This window comes from Vitis riparia, chromosome 9 (genome assembly GCF_004353265.1).
Source record: "Vitis riparia cultivar Riparia Gloire de Montpellier isolate 1030 chromosome 9, EGFV_Vit.rip_1.0, whole genome shotgun sequence".
NCBI lineage: Eukaryota > Viridiplantae > Streptophyta > Magnoliopsida > Vitales > Vitaceae > Vitis > Vitis riparia.
In genome coordinates this window covers 5,917,735-5,939,213 of record NC_048439.1, presented here as the reverse complement: position 1 = coordinate 5,939,213, position 21,479 = coordinate 5,917,735, and the positions used below count along the sequence as shown (strand labels likewise).

Here is a 21,479-nt window from a genome sequence, read left to right as displayed (position 1 = left end):
ACAAAAAAATTAAAATTTGATTTTTACATAATTGTAACTCAAACACGACATAGACATATTACAGAGCAATTTCCCTCCTAATGTGATATTCTTCTATTCCCAAAAGCTTTCTAAAGTGACCAAACTTCTCCAAGGATAAGGGTTTAGTGAAGATATATATCAACTACTTGCTCCTCAAATTTACAATACATTAGTTGATTCTCACTATCTATAATAACTTATGTGAAAAAACGGTACTTTACTACAAAGTAACTTTGTTACTTCATTTTCCTTCTTATTAATGTCTTTCAAAATTCTTCTCAACTATACGATTTGAGAAATTTCTAAGTTGAAATATACTCTACTTTTGTAGAGGATTAACCACTAATCCTTTCTTTTTTAGACCCAAGATATTAAACTTGAACCAAGGGAGGATGCATAACCCAAGGTGCTTTTCATGTCATCAACATATTCGCCCCAATCACTATCATAATAGCTAATATTGAACTTCATTTCAATATTCCTAAAATATATTGTTCCAAGCTTCAATGTGCCTTGCAAATATCCCATAACTATTTTTGTTGTTCTTAGATGTACATGACTAGGAGAGTGCATGAATCTTGAAAGTAAGATTAGTGCAAACTTCATTTCTAGTCTTGTTGTGGTGAGATATAGGAGATTTCCGACTAAGTTTTTAAAGTGTGTTTCATCGAACATTCTTTCCTTCATCTTTTTGAGGATATGTTTAGAATACCTCTTTTGGAAAATAATCACTCTTTTTTTCTTGATAGACTTCAATTCCCAAAAAATAATGCAACAATCCCATGTCACTCATTTCATATTTTTTTCATTATTTCCTTTGTGAATTTTTCAACCATCTTATCATTATTTCCAATAAAAATAAAATCATCAACACTAAGAGCAACAATATGAATCTCATAATTACCTCTGCTCTTCACATAGAGGGTTGGCTCACTCTTACTTCTATTGAAATCATTTTCAATAAAATAGTTGTCAATTTGAGTGTACGACATGAGAAGCTTGTTTCAAACCATACAAGGCCTTTTTCAACTTATAAACTTCATTTTCTTCACCATCAACAACAAAGCTTTAAGGTTGTTTAACATAAATCTCTTCTTCCAACTCTTAATTCAAAAATAAAAAATTTTATGCCCAGTTGGTACAACAACCAAGCTTTTTGAGCAACCACAACAATAATAATTCTAATATTAGTATCAAAGGGAGGAATTGGAGTAAAGGTCTCATGGAAATCAATACCCAATAATTGTGAGTAGCACCGAATGATTTCTTTGTCTTTTGGCTTTTCAACTAGCTACCATGTTTAATTTTTCTCAATGACATCAATTTCTTTTTCTATTGCTCACCTTCAATCTTCATTTTTTACTGTCTCTTCAAAGTTTTGAGGTTTAATAGTGCAAAATTTTCATGTTGGCCATATAAACATTTTTTTTTTCATCATAGAAATTGATCATGACCCTAATGTGCCATTCCAATGCTAAGGTATTGTCAACATAGCTACTTGGAAATCTTGATATTTCAGCTCAAGTCCTCTACCGAAATTGAAAAACTTTATCAAGGTTAGAGGCGGGTTTGTTGATGGCTGCTAGATTGTCACATATCTGATTTGAGTTTCCTTCCATACTCTTCGACATCAAGAGATCCCTTCCTGAGGACAACGAACCTATCATTTAGGTGCGCTTCTTGTTCCTTTATCGTAGGAGCAATCGACACTCCAAAGACTTCCAAAACCTGATGAGAAGTTTTGGCATTATCTCCTACTAATTTATGACCTTTCTATAATGTTTTTAATACTCTAGAGAACCAGTTCAAGAAGCTCCAAACCCAGAATCACTTCCTTTTTTTGTAAGAAGATATACTGAAACAACTGCCAAACATGTTTGGCAGCTCATTTTAAGGACAATCTCAGCCCATGTGAAATCAAGAGAAATAAATACCCATATATATCAAGAAGTGATTACAAAGCATAGGAGTATAGGACTCGTACGGTAACCCTGATTCCTTCAAGACTAAATTCAGGCACAGACTTGTTTTGGATTATGATCTATAACTTCATTAAAGAAACAAAGTTTTGATTTCTTTGAAGCCTTACAGAATTCAGGTACCCAAGATGAACAAGGACTTGAATTCGGAATCCTAATAAACCATTTGTGTACAATATAATAACTGACGTCGGTTGTCATTTACAATCACTAGATAACAGGTCATCCTCATATCATACAATCTTAAAAATGGCACCAACATCTGCAGGATACAAAAGGCAGAAAACAAAAGAACATAACCATGGCAGGGTGCAACAGCACACATAGCACTAAAGCAATTTCCAGAAGAGATTTGTCTTGGATAATTAAGACCCTCTTCTGCTCCGGCTACCAGGACCAGCAACACTCCTTAAATTAATGGATTCAGCAGGATATAAGTCTCTATGACCAAATGAAGCACTTCCTCGGATGCCATGAGATTGAAAGTTACGAGGGGATCCAGAGCTTGACTCGCTTCCTTTGAAGGCCTCAGTCTCCAAAGTTCTGGCTTCATCAGTCAGAATTGCTAGCTGCTTCAACACAAGCAGGTCAGTCTACTGCAATAGTTAAGATCATAAAAAACAATCGATATTATAATCAAGAACCACTAGGATGATTTATCAGAAATATTTTCCTGTGTCCCCAACAAATTAAAAGGATGGACACACCACAGTTGGATCATCGAGTATGCCCCACATAGAAAATAGTCATTCAAAGGTAGAACCCCTTAAGTATACGCCAGAACCACAACTGTGAGGGAAGGTTTCAATTCTCCACTTAGAGCATCAATTTGAAACTTGGTTTAGAATCGAGGACAGAAAACAAAATGTTGGAAATTAAATAAAGGGGCAGCTGGAATTTCAAAATGGCTCAAGCTTAAAGTCAAATTTCATATCTTTTATCTTTGCTGATATTTAAAACTCTGCTATGAAGTCGATAAACCATCATTAGAGTCTTCCATATTTGGTTTTGTACCATACCCGTATTTCATTTTCTTTCAAACGGTCCTGGAGGGCATTTATGGCAGGACTTAAACTGCAAATAATTCAAGAGAAAGTGAGTACAAACAAATATCTAAGCATAAATAAACATTAAACAAGGTGAGTGTTTGCTTCTAACCAATACTCCATCAATTTGCACATCGAAGCCTGATATGTGGATGTATGATGAATGAAAGCCAGTGGATGAACTTTCCCATCCCTGAGTAATGCAGCAAATAAGGACAAGCAAAAGAAGAATTAACAAAAAAAGAAAGAATGACCAAAATTATTATATGAACATTAAAAAAGTAGCACCAAGTTAACTAAGAGTTGGTATATGGTGATCACCTCGTATTCTGTACAATGGCTTGGTTGTATGCTGCTCTCTCCTCTTCATATAGTACACGTTGCAAATCCGTAAAAGAAGTTAAAGGTGAATCGAGCTTGAGAAGAGACAAGGTTGGGAAAACAAGGAGAGGGACTTCTTTTCTCACATACTCCGCACCACTGTCCAAATACAAAACAGCATGTTGATAATAATGAAAACCCTTTTTTTTTGTTGGGGGGGGGGCAATCCTAGATGGGAAAAGATACTGTAAATGGATAGTAAAAATAAAAATAAAAATAAATATAAAAGCATGTATGGACTACAGGATAAATCTACAATGTGAAAAAAAAAAATGACTGATACAGGATCCTAAAAAAGGTAATCAATCAAACATCCCAGAAGCTGTGGTTGTCATAAACAAAAGAAAATATCATAACCTCCCCATGGAGATCAAATACCCTAAGCCATGTTTCATTTTTCTTTTCTTTTTCTTTTTTTTTTAAAAAAAAAGAACCAATAAATGAATAAAGCCAATGAAATTTCCACCAGGCATACATGATCCATACTCAGATTGCCCAGGCACCCACCTCAAGTCCTAGCCAAAGAAACTCTCTCATAAACTGACAGTATATCCCTTTGGGAGGAACAGGAAAAGTTAAAGGCAACATTATATTTGCAAACCAGCTGGAATATCTTAAATGTTAAAAGCTGAACTAAACAAGGCCTAATTCAAACTGCCTGTTGAATATTCTTCAGTTTATTTGAGTTCTTGCATTTTTATGAACATTCTTTATGCCATGGAACTTTCTCCGGCTGTCAAGCATGCAAGTAGAGGTTCAAATCCAAAGGTTGATTGCTTACCAATCCACCCATCCAAACCCCCCAAAAATTGGGACCTGTAATAGGTAATGGATTTTGCTTTTCTTTTCCATTTCTTTCCCCACAGCTTATTTTTCTTTCTCTCTCTTCACTTATTAAGCCAATTTTGACAAATGTAGACTTGTTCCTAACAAAGTGTAGGATCACATGAAAACTTCAAACCTTGACATAAGGACCCAACTTACAAACAAGTTGTGAACCGATAGAAGAAAAATATAGCAGGCACACCTATCCTCCAATCAAATATTTGAAAGTTAATCTATTAGGTCAAAATGCAGAAAATTTAGTAAAATTTAGCTTGGAACTGAACATTAAAAACACAACTCAACCAAATCTAATCCAAACTCAGCGTGCGTGCACAAATATCCCAGCCCTAACCTAGATTTAAGGGTATCCTTTCAACTTTGAGAATACAATTTACAAACTAGCATGGAATAATTTTTTCAATCTTCTATATTGAAGCATGTATAAAGGACCAATTAGTCCATACAGTGGGATGCAACTTGCTGCAAAATCAACTGAAGAAGGCCATGCAGCTATAATGACTAAAAATTGTCAAATAGGAGTGATTAACAGATGCTCAAATATTGACTCAGGATCAGCTCAGGAAGAGGGGATGGAGGATGCCTAACAGATGCATATGTGCAAAGCAGAAGAAGAGACAGGTGATCCTGTTCTCTTGCCCTGTCCGAAAGCCCGCATGTTGTGAAAGAGGAATAGGAGAGCCTTTGAGAATTGTGAAAGTTTGGACAAAGCATTTAAAAGTTCTTTTTTGTATCTGTTTTGAGATTGGATTAGACTATACATTGGGGATGGATCTATATCATTGTTAGAATTTGTGGATTGGCTAGGTTTCCCAGGGTTGTTTTTTGTTTATTCGCCCCTTATGGTTTTTGTTGCTTTGTATACATCATGTATACTTTTTTAATACAATTTCCATTTACCTATCAGAAAAAAAAAAGGAGTGATTAACAGGGCATTGGGAGCATTCATCAAAACATGATGATGGGATCAAAAAATAATATTTAACAAGAAAAGCAATTTGAAAGAAATTCATAACTTGTTCAGGACCAGAAGTGGCAGGACTGAAGCCACTGAAGAAACATCATCCATTGTCTTCTGTTCGTGAAATTTTTCCACTCACAACATTAGCCTATATGACAGAGGGTACTCATAGAATCCTCAGTCAATCATGTTCCATGCATCTAATGAAGTTTAACAAAAGAACTACAAAAACTCAAGTCCAAAACTTCACCAAGCCAAGGCATATAGTAATTCATGGGCTGATTAACTAGAATACTAGATGTGACTAGTGGGATGGGTTAAGCAAAGACTGATAACCATGGGCCCCACTGCAAATATAATAAACCAACATATTAGAATGACCTAAATTCTGGCCTGCAAATAGAGCTGCACCACTGGTTTGAACAATTTGTCAAGGACCTGAGGCTTGCAAAAGAAAGGAATACAAATGAAAGCCTACTAGACTTTAAAATAATAAAGTCCCCAAACAAAGTAGTGTTTTTTTAAATTCAAGGATTTGGTAGAGTTGAACAAGTTTTTGGACAGTGGAATAGAAAGAAAAAAAAAACACTCAGAAAAAGCTTTAAAGTAGTTAAGAGGAAAACTAATCACGAGCAAAGACAGAACAGGTTAACTAGGAAGCAGTTCCATGTTTTAAGGCTTTAGGTCAGTATTGCAACTTGCATATTGGAGTGTCGACATGAGATACAAAGAACAAAGAAAATGGAGGGTAAGGTTTCTGGAGCCATGACATAATAATAAGGCAGTCTCAGATTTGCAAGGACAAAGTTTAGTGCATCTTCTCAGATTAGAGATAATAAGCAAAATCCAACACCTAAATCAATGCTTTAAGAATCAGACAAGTGATACAAGCAACTGAACCTACCAGGGATCAATTCAAACCACCTCAACCACTAAGCTAGTCCAGAGTGGCTCAGTGGCATCAGAAAATGTCTTTTCTACCCATTGGGAAAAATCTTTAGAGAGGGAGTGGAAACCTAGAGTTAGAATGAAGATGTTGCACCAGACCTATCAAAAAAATGAAGATGTTGCACCAGGTTTCCACTGCATCACTATAGGTTTGAAAACATTAAAATTTAGGGGTCAAACCAATCAAGCAGAGGCGAAAAAATCAGCAAGTGAAAGGTTATGAGAAGGCCAGGTTCCACAGTGCAGCCAAAAAGCAAAACACAGACCTCTACCATGATGAAAATTGACAAGAAATAATTTTTTTGGATAAGTAAATGCACAGATAAAAGATGAAAATTGACAAGAAATAATGATTAAGAAAATATTTGTCATGAAGTAAAGCTATGCAGGATCATTAATTTTCCAGCACTGTAAGGCCAAAGGATGCCTCCAACATTCCTTCCCCATCAAAAGACTAATCCAGAAATAGATATTTCTGGATAAAGAAACTTCCTCTCACAGCTTTAAGAAGAGAGGCTTTATGTTCCCTGGATCAAATGGACACCGATATCTTGTTTGCAGTAAAAGCAGATATAGAAGTAGTCTGAATAGAGAAAGAAAAAGTACCAAGTGATCAAGTACATACTCATGTATACCTCATGTCCAAATTTGAGCGATGCATTGCTTCTTGCATACTTTCTGACATATCCATGGGGTCTATATCAACAACGGCATTCTCAGAGTTGTTGGTATGATAGTTTCCTCCCATTTTATCTCGCCCTAGATAGTTGGCATCAGCATTAGCGAAGAAACCCCCCAAGTCTGAAGATCTTCCCCCACCCTAGCCAATCATATGTAATTACAAGCATTAATGAAAACCGAAGTGGAAATATTATCAGCCTAACAAGTAAAGCACCAAGAGAACAAAATATTACCCATAATTTCATATTGTAAACTTTTTTCTTTTTCTTTTTTTGATAGACAACATATTGTAAACTAATGAGATTTGGTTTCCTCACAATAAGAAACAGGATGTGAATTCAAATGGGCACCATTACATTCTTGCACCAAAATAAAAAATAAAAATGAAAGATAAAAATAAAAAAGCAACCACAACCCAATGTTTGAAAGGTCCTGGTCAGTGGAACAACAGTATAAAAACTAATCTGATGCTTATCAGATGAGTTTCTGTTCTTCCCATACTAAATTTTAATCAAATCTCCAGTGTAAAGAATGCTACTCAGCTTTTTAGGAGCATCGGATTCAATAATTATCTCATTATATGCTCCTCTGCATAAAAACATTTTGAGAAAACATTTTCACAAATAGTTAACCATTACATTGCTTTACATATTGATCTACTAAGTTGAAAATGTAACCCCTCTTTTGATACTGAAGATTTCAGTAAGCATCTGAATTTTGAGGAAATATCTCACTGAAAGGAGCCAACTCCCGTTCCAAAAACCCTCACATTCAGTTTCACATACCTAAGACGATACTTCAGATGTTGGATAAAAAAGAAGATGAGAATCATACTAAAAAGGTTTATTTACAGTGTTCTGTTTCCTTGCCACAGCACAGAAACTTAAAACTGGAACTCATTCACTGATGCTACATCTAAACTGGTATGGTATTGACCGAAAAGCAAGCTTTTGATCCCAAATAATATTAAGTTTCCACTAATATGGTTTGATTTAATGGTTAAAGGTGAAAACAAACAGGACAAGCAGTTGCTCCTTTAATCTAGTCCAACCACCTTCTAGTTAAAAGAGGCACTAGTGTGATTCTCAAACCAAGTCCAAATTTTTCCTTTTGGATAAGTTTTTTATACACAGCATTAAATTAAAATGGCTAAGACACCTATTGGCTGAGCCATTTTAGATACAGCAGTTTAGAAAAGGGTAAGCAGGCAAATGAATCAAATGCAAGTTTCTACAGAACCTAACTTTTAGAAACTTATCTGATTGTGAATATTTGGAGGTTGCACTTGTGTTGGCACAGGAAAGCACTATCATTCTAATTATACTAAGTAGCCAAGTTCCCTCAATCTATCAGTTATAATACACAAGAGATTCATCAACATGAAATGGAGCAGCACCACTGAAACAGAGATTGCCACTAAGCAGCAGTATTCTAAAAGGTAAAATCATGAGACAGCACAGGACTACAGGCAGCAAAAGGCATCTGCCTCAAGACACAAGCTTTAAGTTCTAAAAGAAATCAATGATGAGAAACTTATGAGAAATTAAGAAAGCTATAAAATATGTATTTGGAATAAGATGAAATGCAGTGCACACAATCAGAAGTACTGTAACCCAGAGGTGAGTCCTTCACTCCAAACTCACACATCCAACAAGGCGCCATGATCAGCATAAATATATCTGTAACATCATATATCTAGAACAAATGTAGTCTTCCTAAACCATATGCAGTTTTTAGAACCTCATTGGCAAGATCAAGAAATATGTTCAATTTCAGGATCAGGGATGACAAATCCATACCTTGTTAACCAAAGCCATTGTTCTTGAATCACCAGTGTCTTGTTCAGAGCTTTCCACCCTTGCAGGGCCAGATTTTGCAGGTGCATTCTCTGAGGAACTAAAAGATGATTCAACATCTATAATTGAACTTCTGTGTACAGGGGAAAGAGAAATAGGTCTTGACATGTTGCTCTGCTTCCCATCTGTGGACTGGAAGGCTATAACTTGGATCCTTCCAACCTGAAATTATGCCAAATACAGCCTCAAACTAGCTGGACTGACAAACCTTTTACAAGAACATTTCTGAATAATATGCATTTAACACAGACCTTTTGAGCATCTTCACTAAAACAGGAAAATATTAGCCCAATGAACCCAGAATCTAAAAGTTGATACATTGCTTGAGTTCGTACATCTGCAGAAGGTAGAGGGCAGAAGTGAATCTTTTTTTCAAGTGACCAACTGAAACATCAATTCAACAAACTCATAGTATAGGTTGAGATCAAAAAACATTATAAATAAGTCAGTATAAATTTCAAACAAGAACAGCCAAGGAAAATAAAATGAATTGAACCAATAATGTAAATTTCCAACTTAGAACTCAAAATCCACATTACTCATAATACCCAAAGCCTAAGGCTTTATATATATATATACACACTCAACAGCCCAGCTCTAACAAGCAAAGATTGTTCCTAGTTTCAGTACCTTGCTTTGGTTCATCACTCAACTCATGATTCTATTTAATTCCTAACTAGCCACCTTTTCAAGCAAGTAAACTAGTCGCTTCGCTTAGCCTATTGTGTAGCCTTCTTTCACTGTAACTATAATTTGAATAATAAGGTAAGCTTTCAAGCCCCTTTATTTGGTATTCTATTATTAAAAGGCATAGTGAACCATAATTGTGAAAAGGTTGGAAGATGTGGCCAAAGAAGTTAATAGCCCTGTAGGTTCATTCCCATGGTTCAATCCTTCCCTGTAAAACACGGTGAGTTTGAATTATGATCGCTTTTACGCAAGAAAAGGGACCACCCTCTAAGCCTAAGCAATATGAGCTCAAAGGCTTTAAGGCAAAGGGATCCTCTCTCTCCCTACGGATTCACCTTGGCTACGAAGGCTCTTAGTTGTCTATTGAGGAAGGCAAGAAGGGGGCCTTCATCTTGGGATTCAAGGTGGGAGGGAGAGGCACTGAGGGGAAGAGGTGTCTCATCTAGTGGAAGAGTTGGTCTTTAGCTCAAGTTGGAGGGTAGTGGAGCTCCCCACTACATATTTGGGTCTCCATATGAATTGGCAACAATGTGGAATGTGGTAGACGGGAGATTTTGAAGGAATTGGAATCCACTTTGGTTAAAAGTACTTTTTCTAGTTTGCTACTTTGCTTCATGTCCCTCTTTTTTGATAAAAAACTAGAGATGTATTAATTATGAATACTTCATGTCCTTATTCGTTATTCCAAGAAGAGTGGGACTAGGACTAGAGGAGATTGAAAGAGACTTCCTATAAGGGGTGGGGAGAGCTCTTGAGAAAAAACTTCAACTTATAGACTGGTCAATTGTTAGAATGGATAAGAAAAATGAGAGCCTTGGTACCAAGAATCCGTTTGTTCTCAACATGGCCTTGCTTGGCAAGTGGAGTTGGAGATTCGCCTCAAAAAGGAAGCCCCATAGAAATGGTTTATAAGAGTAACGTTTAGGGAAAAATAAGGGAATTGACACTCTTATGATGTAAGTAATAGTTATGGGGAGGGGCTGTGAAAGGCAATTTGAAGAGGATGCAATGTGTTAAAAAGTAGATCTAGCTTCATAGTAGGTGATGGAAAGAGGGTAAAGGTTTCAAACAATCGGTAGCGTAGTGAGTGGTCTCTGAGTAGTTATTTTCCCTCTTTATTTGCTATAGCTACCCAAAAGGATGCTTAGATAGCGGATGTGTAGGAGCAGTAAGGTGAAATGGAACATTGGAGCCCCTATCTTGTAAGATAGCTCCCTGACTAAGAGATTGAAAAAATCAAGCAATTTCTTTTAAGATTGTAGAGGAATGCAGTAAGCAGGGTTGGGGAGAATAGGGTGTTCTGGCTGGAAACAAAGTGCAGAAAGTTCTCAGTTAAATCCCTTTACTTTTTTTTGTTGTCGGGTAGATCTGATCATTTTCTGAAGACTGCTGTTTGGAATCCTAGGTGCAAACAAAAAACGAGATTCTTTGTATGGAATGCAGACTAGGGTGAGAATTTCATTATGGATCAGTTAAAAAAGAAGGGTTGGACCTTGTGAATAGATGTTTCATGAGCAAAGATGAGGAAGACCACCTCTCACTTAATTGCACCAAAGGAATAATCTTGTGAAAGTTAGTTTTCTCCTTGTTTGGGTTAATTTGGGTGATGTCATCATTGGTTAAAGATACCCTAGTTTGGCATAGATCCTTTCTCAGGAAGAAGAGAAAGAAAGCTTGGAAGGCTACCCCTCATGCTTATTTTGGATTGTCTCAAAGGAGAGAAATTGAAGGTCTTTGGAGATGTAGAACAAACAGATCAAGCACTAAAAACCCTTTATGTTTGTCTTTCCTTCATGAATGTATCAATTATCATCCAATCTCATTGTCAAAGTTCATCTTTGGAGTGGGCAAGGGTGGGCTTGAGTGATGGTACACTGGGTTGATTGGTTAGGATCTTCACAAGGGGAGTTTCAGCTTTGTTCTCTCTCTCTCTCTCTCTTTTTTTCTTTTTTTCTTTTTTGGCCTTTTGATGCCCTTGTATACAACCCATGTACTTCGTGTGCCTTTTTGATAGACATTGTTAATATACTTCTGCTTGCTTATCAATAAAAGAATGCTAATAAAATTCAGCACTAGAGACCAGTAACAAATGATGCAAATGAGGATTGAAAGGAAGGAAAAAAAATAAGCAAAAAAAAAAACAGTAGGCTTGTTCTCTAGATTTCAAATTTTTTTATGAAACATATTTATAGTATCCTATCTTGTTGCCTGATGAAGTTAATTTCAAATTTTCCACATTTTTTGCTTTTATTGGCTAACCAAAATATTTTTGTTAGTTAAATCATACAAGTTGCAATATTGGTTCAGATAAGGACTCCATTTCCTTTTACTCAATCAACCCAAGCAACTCATGTGCCTCAATCAATGCATAATTTAGGAATTAGATTGCAGGACAGGAGGAATCAATCAGGTAATCTAGCTCATTTTTATTTTTATTTTTATAGGTAAAGGAAAATTCATTAAAAGCCAAAGAGGCTAAAGAAAGAGTATACACAGAGTATACCAAAATACATAAGTGCAAAAGACAAAAAGGCAAACAAACCTAACCCTTACTTGGTAGTTAACCAGTCTACAAAATCTATCAAAGAGAAAGTGTGTTCCTCTATATACACCCCAGCCCAATTCACAAAAGTGTACAAAAAAAAAGGATTTAATTTCTTGGTCATTCCTCTCAACATCATCGAAGGCCCTCCTATTCCTTTTTTTCTAAATGGTCCACATCAAGCAAAGGGGGGCAGCTCTCCAAGCTTTCTCCCTTTTCTTGCCCACAAAGGAACCATGCCATCCCAAGAGGTTCCTTCTCATAGAGGAGTGCATCACCCATTGCACCCCAAAAAGGGAGAAGATTAGAAGTCATAATATTATGGCCTTCTCACAAAACAAAAGAAGATGATATGTGGTTTCCTTCTCATTTTTACACAGATAGCATATGTTGGGGATGCTCCATCCAAATCTCTTCATGCGGTCAATGGTGAGCAGCCTGCTCCAAGCCACCTTCCAACCAAAGAAGCTAGCCCTAATTGGAACCCAAGGCGTCCAAATAATTCTAGCCATGAAGGGAGGTCTACTGCCCCTTGAGAGTGAGCTATAAAAAGACTTGACTGAAAAGGTCTCATTCCTGTTCTCTCTCCACCGGAGCAAGTCATCCACACCTCTTCTAATAGTCAAAGGATGAAGCTTGCTTAACAAACTTTCAACTTCCCCCACCTCCCAATCATTTAGGGGTCTATTGAAACGAAGCCCCCAGCTACCCCCAACTCCGTCCTCCTCCCAAGCCTCAGCAACCCAACCTTCTTTGTTGACGGTTAGATTAAACAAGATGGGGAAAGCATCTTCCAGCAATTGATTTTCACACCACAAGTCCTTCCAAAACTTCACTCTAGTGCCATCCCCTACGATGAAGCGGGAGTGAGTTCGAAAGTTCTCCCAACCATTTCTGATGGCCTTCCAAACCCTCACCCCATAACAGTTTCTTACACCTTTGGAGCACCATCCCCCCTCTTGAAGGTCGTACTTTCTAGAGATAATTTGCTTCCATAGGGAGGTAATCTAGCTCATATTAAATCAGACCACAAAAGTAACATCATACTTACTATTACAAATTAATGAAAGATAGATTTATCCACTTATTATCATCTTGTATAATGGGCGTAGAAGTGCAATGCCCAGTAAGGGGACTGAGGTTTTAATTTTCTCGTTTGTTTCATATCTTCTTTCTGTTTGTCTTTGGTTTCTTTTCTTCTTTTTTTTCTTATTATTTATCATTTGAAAGTGATGATAGCTGGTAGAAGACAGAGGATTCACATTTACCACCAAAAACTAGACAGCAAAATGGCTAACAGGAGAAGGATGAAATCAATCAACCATACAGAAAGGAAAAAAGGAAGGCGGAAGCAAGTGTAACCCGTCAAGGCTTACCAACATGGGAAGGAAGCACTGTAATATGAGGATGTGAATGGTACCACCCAATCACTCTTGTAGTTTTTCCTGTTGCCACAGTCATTCTGTGCTATACAGTTAATTACACAAGCTCAGCACATTGGCAATGCACATGCAACACACAAATCCCATTGCACATCAGAACCATTGGCAGCTGTATAACAATTTCCTTAGAATAAAAATTAACCAAGGGGATTTGGTTGTTGGACCGAAAACCAGTCTTTCCTAGGCAATCAGCCATCAGTTCATTAGGGACATGTGAATGGTTTGCATGGCCAATCCAAAAATCCCTTGCTGGTATAAAAGGTTTGAGCTGATCACTCTAATGTTCATTTAGCACATTGCATATTATTGATTGACCAGACCAAAATTCACTAGACAAACAAGTCATACAACAAAAACTGTGCCTATAGCAAGAAATATGAAACCACTTTCTTTGATATGACAATTAGACATCATTAAATTTAATCTCATGATAGTGGCATTGTAGGAAAGTTCAAGATAGTTTATTTGCCAAAAACTCAAAGTCCCTTAAATCTTAATAATTGAGTAAATATGGATGTCCAGAGGATGTAAAAATGCCAATTTTCAAATTAAATCAGCATTGAAAAGGAAACATATTAAGGATATCTCAGCCTGAGCAGATGCAGCCGCCAACTGTTCAGGATTGGTCTCTACTCGGTCTTTCCGCCGATCAGACCTCGTTTGTGGTGATGCTCCCCAAATCAGTGCAGTCACACTCCCATTTTTTGAGTACTGAAATTGACAAAGCTAAATCAAACCATCACTACAAAGAAACAAGGTTAACAAAACAAAACAAACAGTTATTGGTAACCTAAAATAGCCAATCACAGCATTTGAATAACTGTGCAATCTGAGATTTAGTAACCAAGGCAGTAAAAGACTCATATATGCAAGTAATGAGTATAATAGTCCGGATAAAATATAATAATTTAAACAACTTTCTATTAATCCCAGATATTAAAAACTTTGGATTCAACATTCACATCTCTACAGTCCCTGCCCACTTTGCAAAATAGCTGGATTGTTCATGATATTAACAAAAAACCAAGCAAATCAAATTTGCAAAGACATGGTAAAGAGATAGAATCAGACCACTCGACCTTGTCAAGTCCTCCTCACCTAACAGTCTCATGCTTAGCTTTACTTTACAATGAAAGATATTAAAATTTTCAGCACTATAGGATTATCTTAGGTCATAGAATGAGGTGAAAAATTTTAAAAATAAAATAAAATAAAATATGGATGGAAAAGAAGAAAGAAGCCAAAAGCAATCACACCAAGGTTCCAAGGCAATCACACCCTCAAAGGAAGCATAGTAGACTCTTGCCTAATAAAACTTTTTTCTAATTCCTGATCCTTCCTTGCAAGAATAGGAAAAGATATAGGAAAGAAAAATTATCTAAAAATTAAAAGAAATACAAAATTTTCTAATATAATAAGAACACTAAAAGAAACAAAAACTTGACAAAAAGTCAACCACTAATTAAAATAAAAACCTAAAAAAAAAAAAAAAACAGAAACTTATATATATATATATAGATAAAGAAACAAATTGTATTAAAAAGAGTCACCAAAAAAAAAAGACCCAAGGCATACGAGAAACAAACCTCCCACCGCCACCAAGGCTTAAATAGGAGAAAAAATTACCAAAAGTATTAGAGCCTTAATAAGTGCCCAACAAATCAAATAAACTCACTAAACTCAAAGGACAATCATCTATAAACAACTTAGTCTCTGACCAAAGAAAACAAACAAAAGTATTTGTTAGCCTTTGGATTAAAAACACCTAATCATCAAACACAATTTTGTTCCTTGCCTTCCAAACCATTCAAAATATGCATAAGGGGCCTACACTCTAAACCTTCTTGCGTTTTTTGCCCACAAAAGAACCATGTCACCCCAAAAGTATCTTTCTAACTGACGAGGGAAGCACCCAAGACACCCTAAAAAGCGCAAAAAGCAACTCCCATAAAACCCTTGTCTTTTCATATTGGAGAAGCAAGTGATCTATGGATTCTTCATGCAAATGGCAAAAATAACACCTATTTTCTAAAGAACATCCTCATCCCTAAATTTGATCTAAGGTTAGAACCTTACCCCATGTTGCCTCCCCTGTAAAAAGGCTAACTCCAAGTTATACCCACAAAAGTCAAATTCCTCTCATTGGAAAAGACCCGAAATTGTTTGGCTCCAAAGCGTTGTAAAGAGACTTAACTATAAGCTTGTCACTCTTTCTCACCGTCCAAAGCATAGTAGTTGTCACGTCCCTACACACCCTCTTCCCATGCAAACATGCTAGAAATGTTCCCACACAATCCACCTCCTAATCATTAAAAGGTCTAGCTAAAGCAACTAAAGAAGATAAAGACTCCTAGTTCTCACAAGATCAAACAATCCTTATTGCTTTCCACAACTCAACCCAATACTCCTCTCTCACTACCATGATAAATCCCAAGAGAAATGAATTTTTAAATCATCATTAGTATCCCAAATCAAAGCTTAGGCATTGGAATCAACCTATTCCCTTCTCTTGTAAGTCTTGAAATGATATTTCCAATGTTGTTCCCGACCACCTTATCTAAACCTGCCTCATAATGACTCGCTAAAGCTAAGCTCCTCGCTTTCTTACATATCTTTAAGGAATTCAAATCTAGAAAAGCTCTAACTTTTTTATTGAAGTAGGTTATTCCAATGTTATCTCATGGGCTAAAACAAGGTGAAAAGGTTCTTAAAGATAGCGGCATTTATCCAGAGCAATCATTCATTTTGTTAACCTATGTAATTGTGCTTATGTTGGGAATGCAAACTGTAATGTCGATTTTCTAGCTAAGAGGGGAGCACCTACTTAGGAGATTTTTCCTAAGCGACTAACTCCATAAAGGTAGTTGGCCTTTCTGTTTGTGCCTTTTATTACTTTTCACTCTTTCTTCAGCGTAGGGTGTATATATCCTCCTCATTTATAAATACTCTTCCTTCCTTTCCTAAAAAGTAACAAATAAAATCTAAGATCTTGACCAATTCTCTACTGAATTCTTTTTGGCTTTGGATTAGGAAGTTATGAGATTCTACCTCTATGCTTGTATTAGACCTTGTTGATTGGTTGGATACTACTTAGTGGGAAGGAGTTGTTTTTCTTTCTCTCTTGTATTTCTGTCATTTTGGTGCCTTTTTTATACCCTCTGTGTACTTTGGTGCAACCTTTTTGTTTAATTCTTATTTGCCTACAAAACACTGAAACCAAAACAGAACTTTGATGAGATGGTGGGGGTAGAGAGTTTGTCCTATTTGTTTGGTTGTAAGGCAGTCGTCTTCTTTCGACTTACCTATGGTTGCCCTTGGTTACTTTTCATAGATCTTGTGTAATTTGAGATTCAGTGAAGGAAAGATTTAAAAGAAGGTTAAGCTCTTAGAAGAAGTAGTCTTTGTCTAAGAGGGAGATATTTACCCTTATCAAGAGCACCCTTTCAAGCCTCCAAATGTATTTTATATCTTTATTTGTAATCCCCAAAAAAGTGAAGATTAAACTTGATAACATCCAAAAAGAGTTTTTGTGAGGAAATCATCTAGAAGGAAGAAAAACCCACCTACTGAATGGCAACAATTTGCAAGGACGAAAAGTATGGACAATGAGGAGTAAGCAATCTGGAGCCCTTTGAACAATGTACTACTGAGCAATATGCTGCTGAACATGACAATTTGTGGAGAAGGATCATTTTTGGAAAATTCAGAGAGGTCGAGAGGGGGTGGTGATCACAAGATTGAGAGAGGCTTTTTGGTGTGGGGTTGTATAAAGATATTCAAATTGGGTGGGAAGAGTTCAACCCCATGACTTCTATTGTGGTCAGGGTGAGGACTAATTTTTTGAGGTACAGACCAGTGAAAGAGCAACCTCTAAAAGATGCTTTCCAATTCTGTTCAGTCTAGCTTCCTCCAGAAATACTAGGGTCAAGGACATGAGGAAGGTGGAGGAGGAGAGAGGTGGTAGTCACTAGGCCTTGCAGTTTCTAAGGCAATTTTAGAATTGGGAATTAGAGGAAGTGGGGCAGTTCTTGATATCATTAATTCTGAGGGTTTACAAGCAGCAGATGAGAACAATTTATGGTGGAGGGAGGATAAAATTGATCAAAAAAAATGGTGGAGGGCGGATAAAAAGAGGAGTTCTAAGGTGAAATCTTTTCATAACTATTTATGTTGTGAGGACATGATTTTGTTCTCTGTTCATGGCGTTTGAGGAACTTGTGCTTCCATAAGAAACTTTTTTTCCTTTTTCTTTTTTTGCATGGAAGATAGCGAAAGGGAAAAACCTTAACAATAGACCTTCTCATGAGGACAGGGAGGTCAATGCAAACAGGTCCAACCTTAGTAAAATTGGTCAGGAATTAGTAAACCACACTCTATTGACTAAATAGCATTAGACAGTGGCAAGAGTTGTTGTTGTTGAATATCTCAGGGTTGCAGTGGGTATTTCTAGAGTCGACTAGGGAGCTTCTATTGTGCTGGAAGGTGCAAGGCTTGGATAAGCAAAAAGAGGAAGGTTTTGTGAGTGCCCCCCCACCCCTTACCCACTTTGGTGCATTTGTAGAGAGCACAATGATCAAATTCATAATGAGGCAGAGCATTCGAAAGGAGAACCTCATTAAGTCCCTTTTGAAATAATCTAAGGTTCCACTTGGGTTGGCTAATTCAACATTGTTGAACTTCATTGATAGTCAAAAAATTGTGGGTAAAAGGTTACAGGTTCGCTATTATTGGAGTGGTGTGCATCTTCTTCTTTCTTTGGTGTCTCTTGCATACCGCCTGTGTACAGAAGGTGCACTCCCTTTTGTTAGGCACTTTCTATGGGAATCTCTGTTTTCCTATCAAAAAAAGAAAAAATACGAACTTTCACTAAATAAATGAAACGGAACCAAAATCTTAAAAACCCAATTCAGAAAATAATCAAGCCCATAAAGTTTGAAATATTCCAACTCCATCTCAGCACAATAGTCAAGTCTATCAACTAAAATTGTGTCGCATTCTCACGTAGAAATGCACAAAACCCAAGTAAAACTAGTCAAAGAGAGCCAAACAGAAAATAATTATAAACATCCACTTCTGATTTTTCGAAAGAACAACATCCAACAATCCAATCTAATGTAAGTCCATATCAAAACAGAAAGAGAACAATAATTTGAAGAATCCATTTCAAGAAGCAATCCAAATCAAAACCCACAAATACAAACAGATTTCATCTCAACTAACACTAACCCTTCATTTGGCTGCTGAGAAAACCAAGGAAACCAAACCAAAAAATCAAAATTCTCAACATTGCACATCCCATTATCCGAAACCCATTACCACCACCGCGCCCCCCCTGCTCCCCCACCCACCCCAACTCTGCCTAATGACACAGCTGGGCTTAGTTCCAAAATCCAAAATTTTCCCGTTCTCCCCGCCCTCCAATTTTCCCAGCAACCAAATAGAACCTAAAGTTCCCAACCCACCAACCAATCGAAACAAACACATATATCTATGCAAAGAAGTGAAAAAACAAAAAACTTGGGATTCGAAGAATCAGAAGAGAGACCTCAATATCACCAAGAAGAAGTCCCATGATCTCTTCAGTCTCAGTAGACAATGCATGAGTCGTACATGTCAACCACACATCTTCGCTCATCTTCACGCACGTCAGAGACATTCTCCCTCTGATTTTGCTCTCCTTCGTCTCTAGAAATCTTGGGTTTCTATATCTAGCAATCGGGAAGATGAAGACAGATGACCGAGATCTTCGAGGGGTTGGGCGTCTTCTCTTCTCCTCTATAATCCCTTGCGTGTGTTGGCAGGGAAGAAAGCCTTCTGGGCGATGGATCTCAATTCTCAGGCCTTCAGGTGATCTAGTGTGACGGGCCGTAGTTTATTATGATACGATGGGTTCAATCTTAACCCTTGATCCTGCCGCCTTGTGGGTTCACTGTTTGAGGAAATTACATTTAACGCCCTATGTCTATGTTTCTATATATATAATCAGATACTAAATGACTTTTGAAATGCTCTTTTTAAGTAAGGTTAATTATGTCATTTATAATTTTCCTTTAATTATTAGACTTGAAAGCATGTTCTTATGCTTTCCATATTTCTTATAATTTTATTATAATCGAAAATTAGAAATTAGAATATAAAAAAATATAAAAAAAATTAAAAGATTGCTTGTCAATAAAGTTGCTCTATATTTCATGTCTTTTATTTATGAATGATTTTAATAAAAAAAAATTATCCTTAAAGTGCTTTTGTGTTACTTTTTAGATGTAATCACTCTTAACATCTATTTTTAAGTGATTATTATAAAAAGACAAATAAATTAAAAAACAACCTACCAATTTTCTTACTTTTTTATTGATGTACTCATTTACCAAATACTCTTTCATTTGACTATTTGTTATAAATCAAATAATTGATTTAAAATTGATGATATCTTTTCCCATTCTCTTTCCTCCTCATAATCTTTTTATTTTATTATACAAACCTACTTTTTCTTTAGAACTCTTTAATTGTTGTTCTTTATCTAGTAGACCTTCCTTTCTTAAAAGAGAATCCCCCACTCCCTCGATATTTTGCTTTCACACACCATTTCTAAAATTTCCCCTCAATACCCCTTCGATGATTTTGTCAAATATATGTGAAAGAGGGAATGCATTTAAAGATTGGGTTGGAATCCTTTTAAGATAAGATTTTTCTGCCAAACATCTTCATTTAATAAGAAGTGACTAAGTTCTCTCTTTTCTAGAGCTTATCTAAGGTTACAACTTTCACAACACCTAATGTGTTTGATTCAATCTAATGATCTATGTAGACTTGATTAGGAGTGTTCTTCGATTGGCTACTATTATCTCTTGATGAGTTTACTTAAAGTTATTTTGCTATACATATAGACTTAGGTGGTGTTTGTTTTTTTGGCTTTTTACTGAAAACCATTTAGTTTTAGAATTTAGGTTGTTTGTTTTTTTACTTTTTCATGACTTATTATAAACTTTTTACTAAATAGAAAAAGCCAAAATATGTGGCTTTTTCTAAATAGAAAAAATAACACAATGGTTTTTTTTACTTTTTAATACTTAATAGAAATAAAATACTATAAAAACAAACAACCTAATATTTAATACTATTAAGTATTAAGGTTCTATTTAGAATTAAGTAAAAAAACAAACACCACCTTAGTGTCATTACTTGACTATGATGATATGAAACAAATATCTCATGTGTAGACTGTCACGCCCCAAAATCCACTCCAAGGGCATAATGATCATTTCACACCTCAAACCCAAAGGCTCAAAGTGGAAACGATACAACATTCATATTGTAATTGGAAATTTACCAATTACCAAATTCATGTTCAGAGTAGTAAAATAAATAAATTTTATGATCCCCAATTTTCAACTTTAAAAACTAACACATCAACCGAAATGTGATTATCCAAATAACTCAAAATTCAAATAATTTAAATAGGAATTAAATTTTAACATCTAAACAATATCCAAAATTAAGTTTGAACCAAAATCCTAACAAAGAAAAATTCTTCAGCCTAGCCATCACTCCTCGCTCGAGCTGAAAGTACTTGAAAAATTATCAACAAAGGGGCATGAACTTAAAACTCAATAAGGAACATTAATACGGTTTCATGGATCAAACATTTTCAATCATATTTGCAAATAGGAAATATAACATATATTTATTTTCATAAAAACTTTTGAATTTAAAATACTAATACATTCAAACTTTTCAACAAAAAATTTTCATATCCCTTTCAAAACAATTTCTCATCAAAACCAAATTAAATCCATTCAAAATATCTTTACTCTGGTTATCAAATAACAAATGGTGGCCAATTAGGTGAGACTTCACAAATAAGTGACTAATTTCAAATTTATTCTAATTAAGGTAAACAAAACCAAATGTCAACAATTATAACTCATTGATTAGGGTCATAAGTCAACTATTATAACCCGTTGACTAGGGTCATAAGGTCAATAATTATAGTCCGTTGACTAGGGTCATATACTATCAACTATTATAATTCATTTATTAAGGCCGAATATGTCAACAATTATAACCCGTTGACTAATGTCATATAATC

The 21,479-nt window shown here is 35.9% G+C and overlaps 1 protein-coding gene across 1 annotated transcript; it reads right to left on the bottom strand.

Moving 5' to 3' along the window:
• Positions 1–2,055: 2,055 nt before the first annotated feature.
• LOC117922065 lies at positions 2,056–19,246 on the bottom strand. Its single transcript, XM_034840065.1, has 10 exons — positions 18,936–19,246; positions 13,976–14,101; positions 13,325–13,412; positions 8,968–9,053; positions 8,660–8,878; positions 6,815–6,999; positions 3,368–3,526; positions 3,159–3,239; positions 3,020–3,074; positions 2,056–2,569 (listed from the first exon to the last, which is right to left on the bottom strand). The coding sequence occupies exons 1-10, from the start codon at positions 19,044–19,046 to the stop codon at positions 2,366–2,368; spliced, it is 1,314 nt and encodes a 437-aa protein (XP_034695956.1). The 5' UTR covers positions 19,047–19,246; the 3' UTR covers positions 2,056–2,365.
• Between the last annotated feature and the right edge of the window lie 2,233 nt (positions 19,247–21,479).